This window comes from Pyxicephalus adspersus, chromosome 1 (genome assembly GCF_032062135.1).
Source record: "Pyxicephalus adspersus chromosome 1, UCB_Pads_2.0, whole genome shotgun sequence".
NCBI classification, from domain to species: Eukaryota; Metazoa; Chordata; class Amphibia; order Anura; family Pyxicephalidae; genus Pyxicephalus; species Pyxicephalus adspersus.
This window is the reverse complement of record NC_092858.1, coordinates 69,131,699-69,153,874: the sequence shown is the minus strand read 5'-3', so window position 1 is coordinate 69,153,874 and position 22,176 is coordinate 69,131,699. Positions and strand designations below refer to the sequence as shown.

The 22,176-nt window shown below is 34.6% G+C and overlaps 1 protein-coding gene across 1 annotated transcript in view; it reads right to left on the bottom strand.

Annotated features, from left to right (window-relative positions):
• Nucleotides 1-16,395, bottom strand: part of TMEM255B (transmembrane protein 255B) — a 26,402-nt gene extending 10,007 nt beyond the window's left edge. Inside the window, exons 1-5 of the mRNA XM_072402708.1 lie at nucleotides 16,353-16,395; nucleotides 12,338-12,480; nucleotides 11,509-11,571; nucleotides 6,712-6,801; nucleotides 449-529 (exon numbers count right to left, since the gene is read on the bottom strand). Coding sequence (XP_072258809.1) covers nucleotides 449-529; nucleotides 6,712-6,801; nucleotides 11,509-11,571; nucleotides 12,338-12,480; nucleotides 16,353-16,395 — 420 coding nt within the window. The remainder of the gene's footprint in view (nucleotides 1-448; nucleotides 530-6,711; nucleotides 6,802-11,508; nucleotides 11,572-12,337; nucleotides 12,481-16,352) is intronic.
• Between the last annotated feature and the right edge of the window lie 5,781 nt (nucleotides 16,396-22,176).

Below are 22,176 nucleotides of genomic sequence, written 5' to 3'. Positions count from 1 at the left end.
AAACATATAGAAACAAAGAAACTATTATGGTGCTTGGCATGAGAAGAGTGGCCAAGCTTGCCAGTACACGTTAATGGTTCAAAGAATGCCAGGCTGAATGGTCGGCCCCCTCACCAGTCCTGGCCCTCTTTGCAAAATGTTTGGACACCCCTGATCTAGTCCGTGTACCAAAGGCACAAAAAAATGCAGAAAAAACAAAGAATATAAATTTGAAACACTTATAAATTACTGTACAGTACCATGACTCTACTCTCACATCAAAATCACATCTGTAATGAAAATCATTTATAATATTTTGGTTTATTTTTGTTTTTTTTATTGTTGCCTTGACATACAATTTAAGTAACACCAGTAATAACAGAACAAAACTAATGCATTGATAAGACTGTAAATATGTAATAATAGTAGTATTTTTATACTATATTTTTTTTTCATAAAGTGCACTTACTTCTGTCTGTTGTGTGTCATAAGCAAGTCCTGATCCACTTGCATAGAAATTACATCTCCCATTATATAATGGTCTTGGTTCCTAAAAGGAATGTCACATACCAAATTAACACTTGTCTCTCAAGTGTCACCGCCCTGCTAATTGGGTGAAGGAGATGCTTCATTGGTGCTGATTCATTGCGTTTGATTATAAATGTTCAATCCTTTTGTAAAACAATCCCAGTGAATCACCATCATCATCTCCTTTATCCAATTAGCTGGGAGGTGACAGTAGAAACTGCACAGTTAAACATGCAATCCTGGTGCAATTGACAGACTGTGTGGTGCCCTGGGTAGTTTACATTATTTGTATTATTTGTTACTGTATTATTGTCTACATTCAACATGATTACTTTAGCAGAGACCAAAAAAGGACAGGGGGTATACAGAGATCAATATCCTTCGAGGGTGAGTGACCTGGACATCATCCTATTTAATATTATAGGAAAACGTCAAATTGAAATACAAACTAACCGCTAAATACACAGGCTGCTACCTTCTGTTTATTAACCTATTTACTAACCGCTGTAGACATGGGAACTGTGGAGCAATTGATTCTTAAAGTTCAAAGCACACAATGTGATCAAGATGTTCTCTCAGCAGCTCAGCTCACCCTTCTGTCCTATTCTGGAAAAAAGTAACTGACCTGCTGAGAGAATTACTTCAACAACTTGCTGTGATTTTTTTTTTTTTTTTTAGGATGAATAACACCACAATACCTTCAGTAATATAGGTCAGTGGGGCTTGTTTGCTAAGCTCATTTACTATTTGAAAATATGCTAAAATATTATGGAATGTGTAACCTCAGTTATTCTTTAAACTGTATCAATGAAGTTCTAAGTTGGCAGCAAATAAGGAACATAAATGAACATCGCTACATTTCACATGTGGACATTTTTAGTACATTTTATTTAAAATTGCATACATAAGCAAAACATATTTGCTAGAATAGGGTTTTCTCTGAATCAAGAAATATCTGTGATCCTACAATTAGAACTTGGCACAGACTTACATAAGTTAGCAGGACGCACACAAAAAATGAGGTGGAAGGTCTCTTCAGTACAGAAGGTACACTGCACTTTTCTTGGAGTTCCCTATGTTATAGCAACACATTGAAAGTACAAAAAGTTCTGTGCTTAGATTTTCTTTCTGCTTTTTCCATCAATGTATATTGTATATTTTTCCATCAAAGTATTTCACTGGAAACAACTTAATAACAGGTATAATAACTGTGCAACAATTAAACTGAAACAAGTCTGATACTGGAAGTATGAATCCTCATTTAGAAACTGCTGGACAGTTTAATAGAGATCTTTCATCCTTTATAACTATTTTGTAATGAGCACAATCTTTATGATCCCACCAAGTAATCAGTGCAAACGCACAGCTAGGCAAGAATGGAGACAGGTGTAGATTAATGTCTTCCATTCATCACACCACTTGCTGTGACCTTCTCCACAGCCAAGGAAACCAAAGAAACTATGTTAAAAAAAAATAGTCAAATAGGAAATATAGAGTTTTGCGCTAGTGATTCCGCTGATTTCAAACAAGACAAACATGTAACACTGCATCTGGCATGTGTACAGCACTCGTCTGACAATCATGGATCCATCCTGGAGGATCCACAAATGATTGTAATACAAGTGAAGGGGAGAGACAAAAATCTAACGTGCGTACGTAGCCTTAGCAGTAAAAACAAGCAAATTAAGGAATATATATTTTTCAACATAGGAATTATTGCATTTGAATATTACATACTTTTACATTTTTTTATCCTCTGTGTTCTTACACTTTTGTCCTATGCAAGTTTAATCATAAAGAAGTCTAAAAGTAAACAGTGTCTGCCCACAGTGTTCTGTGAACCCTGGGTCAACGCTGCACCCTGTATTAAATATTTATTTGTAAAAAGCACCACGTTGCTATTATAATATGTTGAAATTCTTGTTTAAAACATATGTAGTCTAAACTTGCAGCTGTTGGTTTTAAAGAAAAACACTATATTAATGCCAAACTTTTTTTTTAGTTAATTAAATTATTTTTGTGCTCTCCTGTGTTGAAATTGGAGCTAATTTCACCTCCCCTCACTTTGGCCACCTTGCTTGGCCAAGCTGAAACGATGTAACAGGAGTTCATTCATTCAAGCATCTAAGTATGCCAGGATTGTGCACTCACTCATTCACAGCTTGGTATACATTTTACAAAAGATTGTGAAAAGGCAGGTAAGTTTGAGTTATGCAGACGAAACCTAGCAAGGCCCTTTTGCAATAAAAAAAACTATTTGATAGCTCGTTGTGAATGAGAAAAGAGATTGTGAATGGCATGAAAATAAAACGTCAGTTTTACTCCCAACAACTGCAAATGTAAAAGCAAGCACCATGGTACATTCTTAACTAGAAGGGTACAATCAAAGTGACAGCAATACAGTGTCCTTTTGTGTATGTTTCCAATATTGTAATGTTTTATGTGTTCACATTAATGTGTGTTCAATAGAGTGTGTATACAGAAGCAATAGTGGAACATCATAAAATGGATTTATTAGGTTATAGTTAGACAAGCCCTTTATCTATAATAGAAGTCTCTTCATGTCTATGTTAAGCTACGTACACACTTCCAATTATTATCGTCGGAAAACGAACGACGAACGTTCCTGCACCATATATATGAACGATCGTATAGCACCGATCCTGCACATAGAGGTAACGACACGATCGTTCGTAGATATTGTACACACAATAGATACGATCGTTTAAGCGATGGAGGAACTATGTGCACGACAGGAAAGTGAACGGACGTTCGTTCATCACGCATGCTCTGAACATGGACGATCAACGAACGACCGTACACACGAACGATGTTCAACGATCGTCGCCCAATACGATCCGCCGGTCCTGTCGTTCGTTTCCAACAATTTTCCTCGTTCGTCGACGTCGTTGGTTACTTTTTTACGAACGATTTTTTGCCCAATCGATCGTTCGTCGTTCGATTGGAACGATAAAAATTGGAAGTGTGTACGCACCTTTAGCCACAAAGTGTGAAATAAAAAGATAAGAGACAAGTAAAAGAATACTGATGTAAAAGAAGTTGTCATGGAGGTAAAAAGAACGGTATTTTCTTTGTTCTTTTTTTCTCCCAAATCAGCAGAACAAAACAAAGAAAATAGAACAATAAATTGTAAAACCTATTTTAGATGGGCATGCAGAAGCAAGACAAAACATAATTTACTTCTTTATACAAATCCTTAGTATAGACAGGCAAATTTCTCTAGTAGATCTGAATGTGTTGAAAACAATTGCTTCTTTTTCATGTAGCAGGTTGTACCACAGTTGATAACAACTTCTGCTCTCTTAACAACATCAATTTATTCTAATTGGAGCAGAATGGCCATATTATTAGGAAACTCAGTACATACACATTTTTCTAAAAAGAATAGATACTTTCTAAAAACAAAACTTTTTTATTTTATAAAATTTTAAAAGGATAAGAAGGGTTAGGTAATTGTTGTAGGTGAAGAGCACCACAGGATCTAGCATTCTGATTGTATTTATTCCAAAATAACAGGCCAATGGATTTTGGAATGAGGCTATGCCCCCTTTCTTTAGGCTCAACCACAGATTAAATAAAATATAATGAAAAACTTAAAGGGAGGCAAATCTAAGTATGGTTAAAATACACAGGGAAATGTAATCATAAAAAAACAAAATCTGTTAAAGAAAATTATTAAGTTAGGAATAACAAACCAAAAAAAAAATTGAAAATGGTGGCCTTATGAATATCTATATCAACAATAATTATATCAAACACTGACTAAACAAAAGCGTGCAGTTTCTCAGTGAAGTTCCAGCACTATGCCACTGGGAAAGACCTAAAGATTTATTTATAAATGTTTTACCCAATATTCACCCAATATTTAGTCACCCCACCCCCACAAAAGAAAAAATGTACACATTTAATGGAGCTAGAAAACAAGAGTAAGTCAACTTGTACTCAAAATTAATTTTTTAAATTGTGAGAAAAAATGTTTGAATTCTTGGTAAAATTTTGGTGAAACTTTAAGAGAATTCTCCTAGTGCTTTAAATTTTTTTATACCTATGAATCTTGGTGAATGTCACATTCCCTCTTTAGTCTCTCTTTTTGTGTAGTTTAACCAATGCAAATATATTTTTTTAGGTGGAAATCAAAAAAATCTTGATGTTCATATCTAGTCATTAGGGTATAAAGAGAATGCTAGGTGTATTAATGTACATGAAATGATATTCATATAACTATTTTTGTTATCTAAAGAACTAAATTCATCATACAGGTTAGGTGACAATTAGCAAGTGAATGACCAGGATTTTAGATTACACACTTATCCTATAATAAAGTTTTAAGTAAATATTGTTGCAAGGTAAGTTATGTGTGTTATCTGTAAAAGGAATAAACCTGATACATGGGGAATTCCATTTAAAAAGTAATCAATTGTAACCAGTAATAAAATATCAAAAATGACTGTAGGACCTTGAGGAATGTTGTGCAACATGAATGAACAAGAATCAAGATGATTATCATTTCTTAGAAGTGAAAAGGGTAAAACAAACAGCTGAACATTTAGAGCGCTTAAAGAAAAACGTAACGTTCATTAAACAAAATAAACATATACATATTTGCTGCATTTTGTCATCAAAGGTTATTAAAATGACTTTTCTGTTTTTTTCTGTTTTTATCTTAACTTCTGTCATTTTTGAAGCGTTCATACAATACCCATAGAAATTGTAATTCTCTCACACATTTTCCCAGAGTCTTCCCAGCACTGAAATACAGGTTTAAATATAAGCAATCCTAGCAATAGGTGTTTGGCCTTTGGTGAGATGTGCCCAGTTGCCTGTTGTGGCCTTGGGCTTAGCTAACCTGCTGGGTGTTTATCTCTTTATCATCACTGACCTTCCTGTTTCTGACCGTGAAATTGTATGTTATCTGGACCGACCTTTGTCTGTGACCCAGACTCTGCTTTGTATTAGTCTTTGGATAGCCCGTTTGGCGGATTGGTTACCTGTGTATGACCTTTTGCTCTGTATTCTGGACTTAACCTCTGCTGGACTTCCCTGAATTTTGTTATCTTTGGGCTCCTGGATTCTATCAAGCCCCAGACGCCATCCTTTGTCCACTGAAGTCCTGGGGACATCCATGGGCTGAGGTGACACAAATAGCCATAGGGGCTTGTTATAGGTGAGGACTGCAGATTTTGTTAGGGGGGCTGGTGGCTGGTAAGTACTGGCGTTGGACCAGGACATTGCAGATTCAGTCTTAGAAGACCAGGATAATGCTTCCTAACAAAATATAGCAGGAATATGCAACACAGTTTGTTAAAATCCTTTGCGATTTATATACCGGTAGATCACATAAGGGGGGTTATGTTCTTCTCTCACATAAAAAAAAACAAGTTTTACACTTAAATGCAAAACTAAATGTAAAAAAAAATGGGCACAGGCATTTCTTTATTGAAGAAAGGACATGCTATGTCCCCTTTTCAATAAACAAAGTTACCTGAATATCCACATCTTCTGTTAATGCATACCCATGTACAATCCAAGCATAACCAGGTTCTGGGAATGAATGAACTCCTGCGTGTATGCCTGGGTTTTATGTCAATCTGGCCTGGCCAATTATGATGGCTGAAAACCGAAACCTGGAAGAATATCAGAAGATGATGGAACAAGGAGAGGTGAATTTGGTTCTTTTTTAAAGTGAATATATCCAGCCAAACTTTTTTTTTCTTTTTAGATTTACTATTATTATAGATTTAGGTAAAATCTGCAACAGACAGAAATAAAAATATATTTTTAGTAGACAAAGGCTAAAACTAATAGGTTTTAGATTATCTAGTCTCTGTTGTTAGATAAGGCTTAGATTTTCATATAATTACCTGACAAAAAAGAAAAATGTTATTTCTACATCTAATCATACAAAAGCAAAGGAAATATAAAAGAAAACTTTATTTACTCTTTACTAACATCACTTGTTGCTAAACTGATTTTCTGTTATAATATTCACCATTGTGAAGATTTGGAACAATGAACTGATGTTAGCTGTATATAAGAAACTATTTTCCAATACCCAAACATATTCAATAAAAGCTAATATTTGAAAATGATGCGGTGGGCTCACTATAGATGGCAATTTAAATTTCAAGTTTGGATGGCTTTAAACTAGAAAAAGTTTATACCATTATTATAAAAATGACTTACAATATGTCGTGCTGCAACCACTCCATCAACTATAGCACAGCAGAATGAGGAAACCACTCCGAAACTGATAAATACGATGGCTGCTACTAACTAAAAGAAAAAATATGATGGATCAGACAAAGACTGAATAAATATTTTACTAACACTAAGGTTGACTTAATAATGTTTCAGGTAGATATACTTGTTTGTATGGCAGATGTATAGGACATATTTTTTAGCCCTTTCCATTTTCATATGTGGTTCCATGCATATACACTAAGGACATTCCCTGTTTTATAAAGAGAAATTTAAGTGAGCTCCCTTACCTTATAAGATAATTGTGACATTTGCTGAGACTGGTAGTATTGCTTATTATCACTGACTATAGCAGACAACATAACAAGGCTATTAATCCAAAGGATTAGAGAAAAATGTAAATGTCAGCTCTATACCACAGATCCAAAGTGTGCATCAGTGAATAATGGTAAATCATGGCCCACTTTATCCAAATACCATGCACAGTTAATCTCAAGATGGGGGTCTGATCTATTACAGTATTTCAACAGAAGTAAAAATAGCTACTTATTTTTTTTTTCAAGAAATTTTTCTAGTGAGTGCATGCTATACAAGCAACACCTACTGCAATATGGGACTTACAATGATAAAAAAAAATGCTACTTTACACACTGATTTGCCTAAAGCTTTGGACCACAGTTTTGGTCCATGTACTCACAACATCCACATTCATAAAACAATGAAAGGAGTTCTTCAATTACAGGGACAAAAGTACCAAAATTGTGCATGCAGTGTGTCTAGTACTAAACGCTAGTGTTGGTGTTTGAATTCAGGTTTTCCTTATATGCGACCCGAATATAGCTGATCGTATTCGGATAGACCTGACCTGAAAAACACGGTATTCGACGGGAAAAAATGTAAAAAATGTGTTTAAAAAAAAAATAAAAACTATTTTTGAAGTAATTTATTGAATGTTTGTGTTTTTTTTTTACTGACTTTTTTTTTTTTTTTTACAGGTTTTCCCGCAATGACATAATGATTCCCCCGTCTGTGCAGCCGTGGGAATCCTCCTGTCATTGCGGGATCTCTGGGCACTATAGGTGATGAATGGGGACTTGTCCCCATTCATCGCCTGTAGTGCTCTGTGTTCTTGGATAGAGAAACTCTATCCAAGAACACATAGTAGCGCGGCAACAGCGATCACTGCTGCGAAGCTGTACTATGTGTTCTTGGATAGAGAAACTCTATCCAGGAACACAGGGCACTACAGGTGATGAATGAGGACAAGTCCTCATTCATCACCTGTAGTGCCTGGACATTGTAGTGGAACTGCAGATGTCTGCAATTCAGTTTCCCACGTGACGTCATGTTGGAACTGAACTGCAGATTCCCTCCAAGAACACATAGTAGTATCACAGCGCGCCAACAGCAATTCCTGTTGCAGCGCTGTACTATGGGTTCTTGGATAGAGAAACTCTATCCAAAAACACATACAACTAGTTAAGAGCTGCAAGAGCAATCTGATTGCTCTTGCAGCCCTTAAAAGACCCTAAAAAAACTGAATTCTCACACCATTGACTTCAATGGTGTTGAAATTCGGCATTTGATCACCTGGAGAATTTCTTACTATTCATTCGAATAGCTGTCGAATCGAATAGTGAGATATTCGACCAACACTACTAAATAGCACGATTCTAAGAGAGTACTTTCTGTTCATACCACCAACCTTTAAATTGATACATGTTGACAAAAGTCACATGCTGGTCAGTTTGAAGGACATATATAGTTCAGGTAAATCTACCATGGTTAAGAAAGTGTAAAGCAAAAAAAGATGTAAAGCAAAAAAAAAAAACATTTGAAGGGCTGATGGTATTGGGTCTGGCTCCAGGATTTGTCATTGCCTTTTATTATTCTGGTATTCTAGAGTTTGAGCAAAACACTAGAATAGCATATCATTAATTTGATATTTATTTTCCTGTACTGTATATCTGTTTTATTTTTGTGTTTGATTAAATTACCAATACAAATCCTGTTTTTAGGAAGGAATGGATTTTTTGCTCTGTTCTATGTCGATATAGCGAAAAATAAAAATGTAGACACTCCTTCCAGAATTCCAGCACCAGAGAAATATGACCCGTAATAGCTTCTATTTACCCGATGCTCTCCAGAAGCCATTATTACATTAGCGTTGACAATAAACCTTTGTTTTGTGCTTTTTCTTGGTTTCATCGAATCCATTGAATTCAATTTGTTGTTATATTTGTAGATGAGAAAGGATGTCTAGCTAAACAAAATGCGGTAAACCAATTATAATGATATAAAATATACCAGGATGAAAATAAACTATTTTATGATGCTTGCTTTTTTCCAGTAAATAAACAAATCTTTTTCTTCTGTGGACAGATAATTTTTGGTTGTTGACATGAAAGCAGTAACGTGAGTGAAAAAGTGCCCTATGCATACAAAAAGCTTATAAATATGTGAAGTTTTGTTAAACTTGGAAAAAATTGGGAAGCATCTATTCCGCTTCCTTTTGTTATCTGTTTCAATTTACTTGGGTAGGTTGGAGAACTCAGTTTTATGGTGACCCGGATGCCATGTAACTAAACCTAAAAATGTAGCATTTTAAAAAAAAGGTAATTATACAAATTTGGCCCCATGCAAGTAATTCTATTGATGTCAAAGATAGGTGGTTGATCATTACATCTAAACGATGATGCCCGTTAGAAAGTTGTGCAAAAAACATACTTTTAGCCTCACTTGTCACCCATCAGTAGATCAGATATAGATCCCAATGGCAATCACCGGAAAGTTGAGTGATCACCCAATACAATGAAGTCAAATGTCCCCTTCCTCTATTCTTGATCAATGACTGGTACCATGAAGTGGAACCTATCTTGAATAAGTGGACATAAATGGATCCACCAGGCACTTTTCCTTTAATCTGTGGGGTTTGACTGCCATATGGCAGAAAGGTCCTGCTTTTTTTTTGTAATAGGAGTGCTAATATTGGCTGCTGTGTAAAAAGTCTTTAAACAGCCTTTGCAGGCCTCATGTATTACTTCACTCCCTGGCAGCTATCATGAAATTACCTGAGGGGTGGAATTTAAGTGACACCAAGTCTACTCCAGAGCAACCCTCAAGGGGGTCTGCAATGCTGGTGACTGCCAGACTACTATTTTGCAAGATGTCACTAGGTCGCATCGCCCGGGCTCTTCCCACTAGAAGTGAACAGGTGGCTTCAGTGTGGGAAAAGCTGACAGGGAAGCAGATAGTTGGAAACAAGCAAATATAGAATATAGAAACAGATATTACATTAACAGTGTCTCTGAAAATAATTATTAACTCCTTCCCTGTCTTTTCCCATGGCTGTTTTTTTTCCATTTTCTCCTTTTTATTGTAGCACTGCACAAAAAATGTACACCACATTTTAGAAAAGCCTCTATTTTATTACCAAATAACTTAACCATACTATATGATTTTAAAACCTTTGTAAAAGAGGAACAGGAATAAATAAATATGTACTTTTGAAGGTCTATAAGCTACCTTAATTTAAACACAGAACAGATTTTGGTTATCATAATACCAATATAAACATGGCTTTGCTTTAATCACATTGCTTCTTTACAGGCAAAAGGAACATGTCCTGACATTGCATCAAGGTAACTAGTTCTTTCAGAAAGAGGTCAGCAAAGGCAAATCCTATATTTCTCTCATGACAGGTTTACTTTTAGTTATAGGCAATTATTTCTGGAGAATTACAACTTGTTAAACAGGTCTAAGAAAAAGACATGCTAAGTTGTTTTAAATAGCCATAAAATAAAGATTGATTTATGTTCATGTATTATTCCTATTGTTTTTAAACCTGACCTATTATTATTATTATTATTAAACAGGATTTATATAGCGCCAACATATTACGCAGCGCTGTACATTAAATAGGGATTGCAAATGACAGACTAATACAGACAGTGATACAGGAGGAGAGGACCCTGCCCCGAAGAGCTTACAATCTAGTAATTAGAGAGCTTAGAACAAATGTTGGCAAATTTACAGTGATGTATTTGTACAGGAGTATATTATTAATATATATATATATATATATATATATATATATAATATTTATAGTAAAAATGTGTATTTTCTTATTAATATTGCTATGCTATTTATTTTATGAGTCTTTTTTGGGTACAAGCACTAGCAATCTCCTTTGGACTTCCCCAGTGTAATGCAAAAGAGCTCAATCACTTATATAATAAGTATATGTAAATTGAACTGCCACTTGTACTCTCTAGCTGTATAACAGTCCAGCCTTCGACTATTTGTTGACCTCAGGCAACCAGTTCCCTGTACTTCAATGGAAAGCTAAGCTGGTAATAAAATTGGCATTGCCACACCATCCAATGCAAATTCCTAGCTATAACATTAGAATGTGTTTAAAACTTTCTGAAATGTTCAGAAAGGTATTTGCCACTTTTTAAAACAGTATGTCTCTTAATTTGTGCGTTAATATGAACTACCATGCTTCCACTACAAATAAAAACTACAGCATCATTAATGATGTGCAGTCTCTTAGTCTGTATGGGCCCATGTAAGCCCCTGGACACGTGTGCTGTTCTTAGTCTGGTTTACATACACTTTAATTTATACCGTAAAGGCTTTTATACTGTAGTTTATACTTGCAAAGCCCTGGATATAGTAAATGTTATTATTAATCAACAGGACCTTTGTGTAAGGAATAATTATTGTTGCTGCATGTGGGCATGGCACAGATTCAGAGGAGAAACCAAATATTGTACATACCATTTGTTTTCGGTTTTCTACAAGATTAATTCCAATAATTCCTAGGAAAGAACCAAAGCCAAGCTGAAACCAAAGAAAGCAGAAAATTAAAAATCTGGAAGACAACTTAGATTTACACTGCAATTGACATAATACTTTTTGGCATCCACCATAACTTGCTGCCTACAGATTATGTTGCCAAAGCCAATGTTACAATTTATCATGATTTCTAAATTCTAGTCAAAAAGTGACACACTACATTATTAACTCATAAGTACACAACTATAATGTATGGGTATAATGGGTATGTTGTTATAAATGATTTCATTTATATGTTCTGTGGAAGTATATGGCCAAATTTGTTATATTAGTTTAGGAAAAGTACAAATACTATTATAGCAATGAGTAATCTTTATGTGTATAATATTTACCACTGAAATAGAAATTTATAAGGCAGGAGAACCTCATAATTGATTTGCTATAGGGCCCCATCACATTGTGGCCCTGGACTGTTTGTTTGTGCATCTGGGTCTTTTATGTGTATAGATTATTCATACAAAAAGTATACATACATATACTGAATAGAAGAGAATTTTCATTTCTTTTTAAAAAAATTTCATTTTTTAATGAACACATATTGCAGACAGAGTAGAAAGGGCTTAGAGCTGTCTTTGACCCTGTTGGGGACATATCCTCTCATTTTCTGTTCTAATAAAATCCAGTCATACCCTGACACACAAAAAGTAACCCTTTCTTTGCATGAGACATTAAACGTCTGTGGGCAATTACCCTTAAACATACAAAAATAAACAGTTACATTTCTAATATGAAACTGAGAAGTGGAACTTACAATGATTCCTGGGTAGTAACCTCCAACTGTGATGTTCTCTGTCCTTGTGGTTGCAGTAAGGCCAATAATCAGTATTAAAATTGATACTGCTAGAAGAGCAATGGTAAACCACAGGGATGTCTTCTTTCTTTTTGCAAAGTGGCCTAAAATTTAATTTGAGTTGGAATTACTGTACATTATTAAAAATCATGAAACACAAATACATATTCACATCATGACAATGGTTTGGCTTGAGTCAGTAACTACAAAGACTTAATAATAAAGGTCAAAAAGCTGTATTAACTAATCAGAAATCAATTTTTACTGATGTGACATCATATTGTCTGTGTACATTATCCTAGCAATATAAACTTCCTTAATAAAAACATGACATATATAGAGTATTACAAAACAGTTTTCTTGTTCTATATGGTAATGTAGCTGTAATACATCTTGACCTTTCTAGTAGATTGGGTGTTTTTTGGGTGGTTTATTTCTTAAAACAAATAAAGCTGTTAGCAAAGTGAATTATCATTCTGCAAAGGAAAGTTCTACTTACCCCACACATCCAATAACGTGCAAGCAAAAATCATTTTTTCCTTGCACATGACCTGATACCCTTTGCAAAGTGAAATTTATTTACATTCACCAAGCTAAATATATAATAGTTTGAAGAATGATAATTCTGCAATTCTAAGTGAGCAGCCTAAACTCATTTAAGAATGCCCCCCCCCCATTGTCACCCTAATATAAAGTAAAAATAAAAAATAATCTTTGACGTAAAGGGTGGCTTCTTAATGTTAAAGACTCTGATTTAAAGGGTCTGTGATAAAAATTGGGCCACTTATGTGCACGGGGGATACTGATATAAAGTGGGGGACACTGACGTTAACAAAGAAGCTCTGGTGTAAAATAGGGTGTCTGATGTAATGAGGGACTTTGATCTAAAAGGGGGGATGTCCAGATGTAAAGGAGGAGCTCCAATTTAAAGGGGAGGTCCAGATTTGAAGGTAAAGCCTGAAAGTGAAAATTCTGATTCTGATTCTTTAAAAAAATTATTTAGACGTTTGATTTGAAAAAGCTTTTCCTAAATGGTAAGATCACTTTTAGCACTGTCACCTAAAGACCTGTAGCTAAAAGACCATCAATGGTGGTATAGATCTGCCATTGAAAAGGGGCCCAAATCATTCATCAGAGCCCATAAGTGTTCATTTAAGTGTCCAGGCGTGTTGTTTTTGTGTGTTTTTGCATGTACCTCAGGGGAAAATAGCAGTGATCATAAAAACACCACATACAAACACGAATGTGTTTAAAGAAACACAACAATATTATTTTCTATGTGATATGCAAGCAAATTTATTTCCTCGAAAACAACCTATAAAAATCGCACTGGCCAGAGCCGCGGACCATGTCCCCTGTACAGATCCCAGGCTCAGGGAAAAGGCCCAATCTCTCAAAGGAGGCTCAGACTTGTGATGGGAGAGTGGGCAGGTTCTGGCATCATGACATCACTAAAGGGGAAGTTTCTTCCCCTGTGAGTGACACCTGACTTCCAGCGCATGCGTGGTCCAGAGCCGGTAAATTTAGTCGTCTGCCAGTCAAGCACATAAGCCATTTATTAAATAAACAAAATAAATAAAGGGATTCATACAATATATTATTTTTTAAGACAGGAGTTAAGTCATTTCATTAATGTAGTGGGTTGTAGGCATGTCAAAACTCAGTGATTTGTTGAATCAGCGGGAGCAGAGGTTTCAGATGATTATCTGATTAAATCATGACAACACATTTCCAGTCGGATGATAATAACTGGACAGCAGATCTTGTTTAAATGTCATTATGTTAGAAAATGTGATACTTAAAATTCTTTATTAGCAAACTCTCTATATTTTTATATATATGTATATTTTATTGTACAAACATTTTTAACCATGTTCCCATTTCCTAATTTTATAGACATTATTGCATCTTCATACACATGTCTCAAAAACAAAATATTGGACTAAACTGACAATTTAATTGGTGTCTTTTATCCTGCTAAGACCCAGCAAAACAACATCCTTTTTCTCTGGGCAGTTGGTTAAGCATGGTGAAAAGCTGTTTTTATAGACTTACTGCTTAAACTTTGCTCTAGTATTCTTACCAGTATTATAAATATTTTTAATGAGATATCTTGAGAATCTTCATAGATATAGAATATTAGGCTGGGTATTTCTTACTAGGGTGAACAATTTATATGATATTTCACTTTGCAAAGAACACCCAATCATGTGCAAGGACATATTTTCATTGCACATGATTGGATGGTTGAAATCATCTCACATACATGCATGGGAATAATTGCCATTGATATGTGAACAACATATAATTCTTTAGTAAATCAACATGAAGCTGTTGTTTGAAGATTTATTTTCTAAATGTTCAATTCTCTATAAATATTGCAAGTGTTAATTTCAGGCTGGCAACAACCATTTTACCACTCCATTGGAATTATACATTACTGCAGAACTAAGGGCAAATATGGTCAAAGTGTCATAACCCCTGATCCCCAACTGTAATTAATTTTATGAGACAATAGCAAAATATTTTATTTCTATGATTTATGAGTTATGAAAATATATCTAAATAGGCTGATTCATTTGCTTTATTACTGCAACTCTTCCTATCCTTGCATGTATTCCTCATTATAACCATGAAATATACTGATAAAGAGGCAAGGATCTAATTGCTTGTCTAAGCATTGGTTAATTTACACAGCTTTTAAAAACTGTTTTTCTATGATAAGCCACAGCAGAGTATGAAATGCTGCACAAATTTCCCAAACTAGTTATTATAGAATTTGTAATGTGTATAATGAGTACTTGTGGTGCATGTAAATGATATGGTGAAGTAACTGTATAGCAGGAACACTAGTGCCACCATTGTGTGCTAAGTAAATCATTTATAAACTATCTGATTACTGGTTTTGGATGGCAGCGTTCTCTATACCAAGCAAGCAGTCCTATTTATTTTCCCGGCAAGCTAACTCAGAAGGTTTAAAAGCTTGATCTACATTGATGTGTCACAGATATAAAAAAGGCCTTTACTGTTCCTAATAAATCTATAAATGTAGGAACGCAAGCCAGCATTTCATAGTAACCAAAAAATATACATTTCCATTTTAAATACATGCCTCCTTATTTTCCATGATTGGAAAGCAACAAGAACAACCCTTTTTAGCAAATTATGTAGGCAAAGGACCTGCCTCTGCAATGTCCCCAGTTGTGTGGACCATAATACATAATATGATATAAATGATTGGTTAAGCCCACAAGTGCCCTTTTACCACTGCTTTTTAATTCTGTATTTCCAAATACCATTCTTTTCACTGTATAACAGATTGGTAGTACATTTTGGTCCAAACTCCAAATCAAAAATAGTGACACCTAGGAAGGAAAGAGGGACAAAGAGATTTGGTTCCAAAAGGACAGTGCCTCTAAATGACGGACAGCTATACAAATGTGCAATATACAAATCAGTACGGAATGTCTTATTTTCTTTCAGTAAATCTTGATAACATATTCCAAAAAAAGTTTGGACTGTAAGGTACAGAGGATTGGAAACAAAAATATCTTCTGTATTGCTATTGTTTAATATAACCTAACTAGGTAACGTTCTGTACATCAATATTCAATATACAATCTATTTACAACACATTAAAGCAGCGGGAATGACCACTGTGTTTCTAAACATATATAATGAATTTGTCACCATAGGACATCTTTATTGCAGTTTGAGCATTCTGTAAATTAATTAATTTTACAGCTCTATGGATTAGAACTAAGACTTAGAAAAATAAAATAATAATAATATTAAAATAAATTCATTTTTACAGCTTTGTGTTCAACTACATCAAACTAAAGCAAAATATTCACAATTACAGAGACAATAATAATATATTAAAGAAATGTTTGCATGAGGAAAGCAATATAATCTGCATAGTAAAACAAGTAACATATTCAAACTCTATAAATTGGAGCCCATGGATAGAATTTACCTGTGGCATCAATTGCAACCGTAGACGCAGAGGCTGGCTGCATCTTGCCCGAGATATACACTGTAAATGATCACATTAACATCACTGTTCAGTCTTCCTCTCTGTCTGTCCCTCCTAGACTACAACCCATCCAGTCCTGCACAATGCACTGGCTCGGTCTGCCACTGGATTATGTTGCCTCTCTCAATGTGACCTGCTGGGCAGACAGGTGTGATATGTTACTGAGAGTGATGCTTGCTTCTCTTATTACATTCTTCCTTAACCATACAGCTTCCTCTCCACTTCAGTTCCTTACATTTATAGTGAAATATTCTACATTGTTATTACAGATTTATTTTTCCTTAAGACTTTAGATCACATTCACATTAAACAGGTATATTGTCTTTTTCTTTATTGTCATGTGGCGGACTGAAATCAATTCACATATATGGTTGAGATAGTTCCATTACATTTTTATTTTTATTAGTGAAAATGATAAATGGCCCATTAAAATATTAAATATCACATAGATTTGCAGACATTATTTCCTTTTACAAAATAAGTATTTCACTTTTGATATTTCTTTTCAATTAATATATCTCTGTTTCAAATGGCTTCATCGTCTATTCTCTTAAACATTTTAGAGAACATAAAAATTACCATCAGATGCTACCAATAATTTAAAAAAACAAAAACATGCCCTAAAATTTGGGATTTTACTTTTAAACACATAGTTGCACACATCTAATATACAACAAAAAAGAATAATAATTATCTATATCATAAATATTTTGTAAATTGCAAATGTCATATTTATATGTATGCAAAAACCTGACCAAACAGGTAACTAATGCCTAGAACTGTAACCACAATATTAGGAATACTGGAGGCAATGATTCTCTGTCACTTGTTAGGTGTTTTTGATTTAATAGACTTCCCATATTGATGTAAGCATATAAAAAAAAATTTTTTGGTTTTCAATTTGCAAATCACATGTCTGATCTGCCAAACTTAGCATGCCAGTGATTGATTTGTGCATCTGCATCACTATTTTTTATTTAGGTTTTGTATTCGATGCATTAATAAATAATCTTGACTGTTGTAGTTGTGCTACAATTTTTGTAGTCACTTTCCTTGTTCAGATTTAGCTTGTCCTCTGTAACCTTCTAACAGTGTATAGGTGGGTGAGCAGCAGCTGGTGAGTAAAATTTCCTATGTCACGTAGTCTGGACTTAATTACTGCTACTGTTATTGTGAAGAAGTTTTCAGTATAGAAAAATAGTATGCAAAATAAAGAAAAGGAAAGAAAAAGAGGATAAAAGACACGATTAAAGGGAAAAAAATACCAGTTATTTTCTACATGTTGGTCTTGGCCAGTTTTAAAAAGAATGTCATGACCATCTAAAGGAAAATCCATGATAGACATTTATTGCCCTATGCTACCTACCGTGACATTTGTGACCAGCTACATCACACCTACTTCTTAATAAAATCTGTGTGAGGAACAAATGTATCATCTCTCCCTGCTCAGGCATAAAGGTGTTGAGATCATTTCCCATTTGTATTGTATATAGGAATGTCTGTCTACTTAGGTGTAAATAGAGTGAATCTGGCATGGTTTAATTCTCAAATATAGTGATCAGGACTGCAAAAAGCCTTAAAAATAAAAACACTACATAAAATTATCCAGCCATTTGGCACTTCATATACCAGTTTAGGGAAAATCAGGGTTTGCCAAGGTGTAGAGCCTAATGTCTGCATCCAAATGCCATGAAGCAGCCTGGAACTTGGCTGTGGTGCAGCTTTCACCAAACTGAAAAATATTAATTTAAACCCTTAAAATATTACCTTATGCTCTAGGTTTAATTGACTTTTACTGCTAGAACTTTAATAGAAATATATGATTTTCTATTTGACAGTCATGGATACTTTATTATCCTTATCTTGTATTTACATTAGTGTTGTCATATTACACCATATGTATTTAACTTTTTTATGCATTGTATTCTTTTTTCTACAAGAAAAACATTTGCATCAAAAAACAAAAAAAACAAACAAAAAAAAAAAACAACTGAAAATAAAATTCCATGTGCCTAAAAAAGAAAAAAAACACCTTTCACAGATATAGGATAAAGTTTAGTAAGATAACATTATATACTAAAATGTAATAAAATATACTAATAGGTATGATTAAACTTCAAGAAATATTTTTCACTATGGGACCTTTTGGGTAGAAATTTGTCCTTATCTATAGATACTTTATAATGTGCTGGAACACCCTTGTAAATGATAGGTTTGCTAATCATAAAAAAACATGAAGACATATTACGGGCACCCTGTGGTCTCAGTTATATCCTGTATTTGACAACATGTTTTGTTTTTGAGCATCTGGTTATAGCAGACAGTGAAATGTACTTGAATTCAATTGGGAAACTATTGAGAAAGTAATTAAATTACTGGCTCCACAAGGAACATTATTCTTGAGAATATTTCTATGAGCGGTTTATGAAATCTTTGAAAAGGAGCACTTTTAGGTTGTTATAATATGCCTGCTTAAAATTATGTTTTCTAAATGACAAACTACATATAACAATTCTGCTATATTCAATTCATGTTTTCCTTAGTGGGTCACCTTTAGCACTATGTATCATAAACAAATGCTTCCCCCCTTATCCACACCAATCTACACACAAGGGCTACCCTTATAATGCGCCCAATGCGGGGAAAGGGGCAGCTGCCTTAAATCCAACACGCCTGTGCCTGTGATCTCTTCTGTGTGACAGTAAGGGTTGACAGGTATAGTTCTCCTGTCCATACCATCTGTATACTATAATGTATGTTACATACTCCAGAACTGTCCCCTTTGCAGAATCTTCTACATAATTCTGACCATACCACTCTCCGTACCTTCTACTGCACATTACATAATACTGACCGCTACATTTTGTACAGTGTGTTGTATACTCTTCCAATCTGTACTGTATGTTCTATACTACTAAATGGTCCGCTCTGAATAAAAAGCTGTAGATGACATACTCCAGATTTCTCTACATATAGAGATACTGTAGTGTACATTACAAACTCTTGTTTGCCCAATCTGCAAGTTGTGCTATACATTACATTCTTTGGATTGTCCTACTCTTTATGCTGTGGTTGTAGTTACATATTACAGACTGCTCTATGTTTCACACTTCTGACTACCAACTCTGTATATCTTTAGGCAGGGGAGGAAAAAGGTTTGTATTGGGCCCATCCTTGAAATCTTTCCCCCTCTTATAAAGCTTGACCGTAGAATCATCATTGTTTAAAAACCCCCCTACCCTCTAAAATCCTTTCCAGTGAATTATGCCCATTGTCACATCTTTTACTTTCTACACTCCTCTGCTGCATATACTGTTCACTGGTTGTCATATTGATACTGATATTCCAGCATTTCATTCACATACTACCAATTGTTGTACTTTCTGGCACTGCTTATCTGCATACTACCCAATATGATACCATACAACACTTTTCTCCACATGTACTGCCCTTTGCTATACATCACAGAACTGCTCTCTGGCACATATTGTCTGCTAGCATACTTTTCAGCACTTCTCTCCTGCAATTACTGCTCACTATTTCGCTAAGTTTGTAATATCCCCAAGTCTACTCATGCTGAAATAGGTGCACTTTTGATAAATAATTTTAAAAGAATCAGTCAAAATAGAAAATTCTAGTTAGAGAAGTTATAATGACCCTTAATTAATAGAACTGATTAATAAGGTATTTTAAGGTATTGTCCAGTGTAACATCTAGTTACCGTCTAAATCCTGAAACACTGATGGCAATCCATAGCAATACTGCTGCCATTATGATTTCTGGCCTTACTGAATAGAAAATCTACTTTAAAGAGCTTGACATATACTATAAGCAAGTCTGGTTTTCTGCTATGTCCCTTTCTCACTGTTAAGGAGGAAAAGGCTTACTTTAAATAATTACTTGCTGTCAATGTATTCATTGTTAGAACTTAGATTTGTTTCAAGACAAGATCTTTGTTAGACTGGTCTTAAGGACCATACTTTGCAGTACTTTGGAATTACAGCATGGTTTCACATATACTTGAAATATACTTGTACTTTAAATAGGATGACACAATTCCTTGCAGCCTTTTACAAGGCTTTGCTTGGCTTATATTACTAATCTATTCTGGTGAGCTGTGGTATCAATATAGGAACATAATGGCTCGTTTGGACCAACATACATAAATATTGGCTGTGAAGCCAAAAATACCAAACTGTTTTTAATTCTAGTGCTGTGTTGTTTATCTTGCTAAGAAAATCCAGTCTCAACTTAGATGAACCTGTCATTGATAATATATACATATCCTTTAGCTTTAAAAATTTGTTTAAAACATTTTTCATTTTAAATAACTTTTTTTAAAGGATTAGAAATCCTGTCAGGTTTTTTTGCTGCCCAATGCAGTTTTCCTAATCAAAATCCATCATGGACCCAGACAAGAAGTCCAGGAAAAATTCCAACACAACACAGGCAGAAGTTAAGTAGTGGAAGACTAGAACCTCTGTTTGCTTTTATTATTGTCAGTTCCTCCTCTGCAGATTTTTCCTTACTTCCTGTCTGCCTGTTCCTAATACAGAAAGCAAGGGAAAAAATTCTCTGGAGAGCAGCAAAACCTGACGGGGCTTTAAACAGACACATAGAAATTGTCACCTAAAGGTTTTTGGGCCATTTTGGGTGACAGTTTTAGGAACATGATGTTTGGATTGATAAAATAATGCATTGGGAAACATGTACTGACATTAGATCACAAACAAACGTCCTAAATGGCAAAGCATCTGTAAAGATCAAGTCACTTCCCACTCTATTCAAAACTAAAAAGTTTTACCTATAGATACAACAACATTTTATCTACGTTGGCAAAAATGTATTAGTCATTCTATTAGAGTTCAATCTATACCAGCCTTCTCAACCATTTAACCCTTGGGGAAAAATCCCCTTAAATTGGGGGTCGGTGGAAAGAATGCCCCTTACAGTGGTGGCAACAATAACGCCTTTATACTGAACTAATAGTATCATGCAGTTACTAAGTGGTGTTGGCCTCAGAACCAATTACACATCATGAAACCGAAAGCCCATCAGCCATGGATTGATGAACCCCTGGCAAATTCTGGGGCATACTGGTTGAGAATGAATGCTTTGCACTACTCCATTTACAAACTGGGTCTGGAAAACAGCCAAGGCACATAAAAAGTCAAAGGAACATGACTGCATTTGACTAAAAATAAGGTAAATATACTTATTATTATTATTATTATTATTATTATTAATAATAATAATAATATCATTAAACAGGATTTATATAGCACCAACATATTACGCAGCACTGTACATTAAATACTTACATATGAATGACGACAATCATTCACAAATCTTGTTTAATTCCTTAGCAACAATGGACAGTTGAAAATACAAGAAGACATGTGATGGTAAAAAATAAAAATGGTAGCCCTGAAATCAGCATCTTCTTCAACCACTGAGCACAACAGCAGCAGTTCATGCAAGCTTCTGTGCTTTGAAAAGTCCATTGCAATACACTGAATATGTAGCAAATGAGAATTTCATCTTTCCTAAGTAACAATTTCTAAAACAAAATAATTTATTTGGAAACAGAACATTTCCAGAACCCTGGAACATTACAGTAACATAGATTACACATTTGTTACATTATACTATACCACTGTTTTGTTACACTGACTGTTCTAGAGACAAATAAACCTTTGTCACATACATAGCTGCCAATTGTTTTAGAATTTTCAAGACAGTTGTTAGTCTCTAGAAATGAATA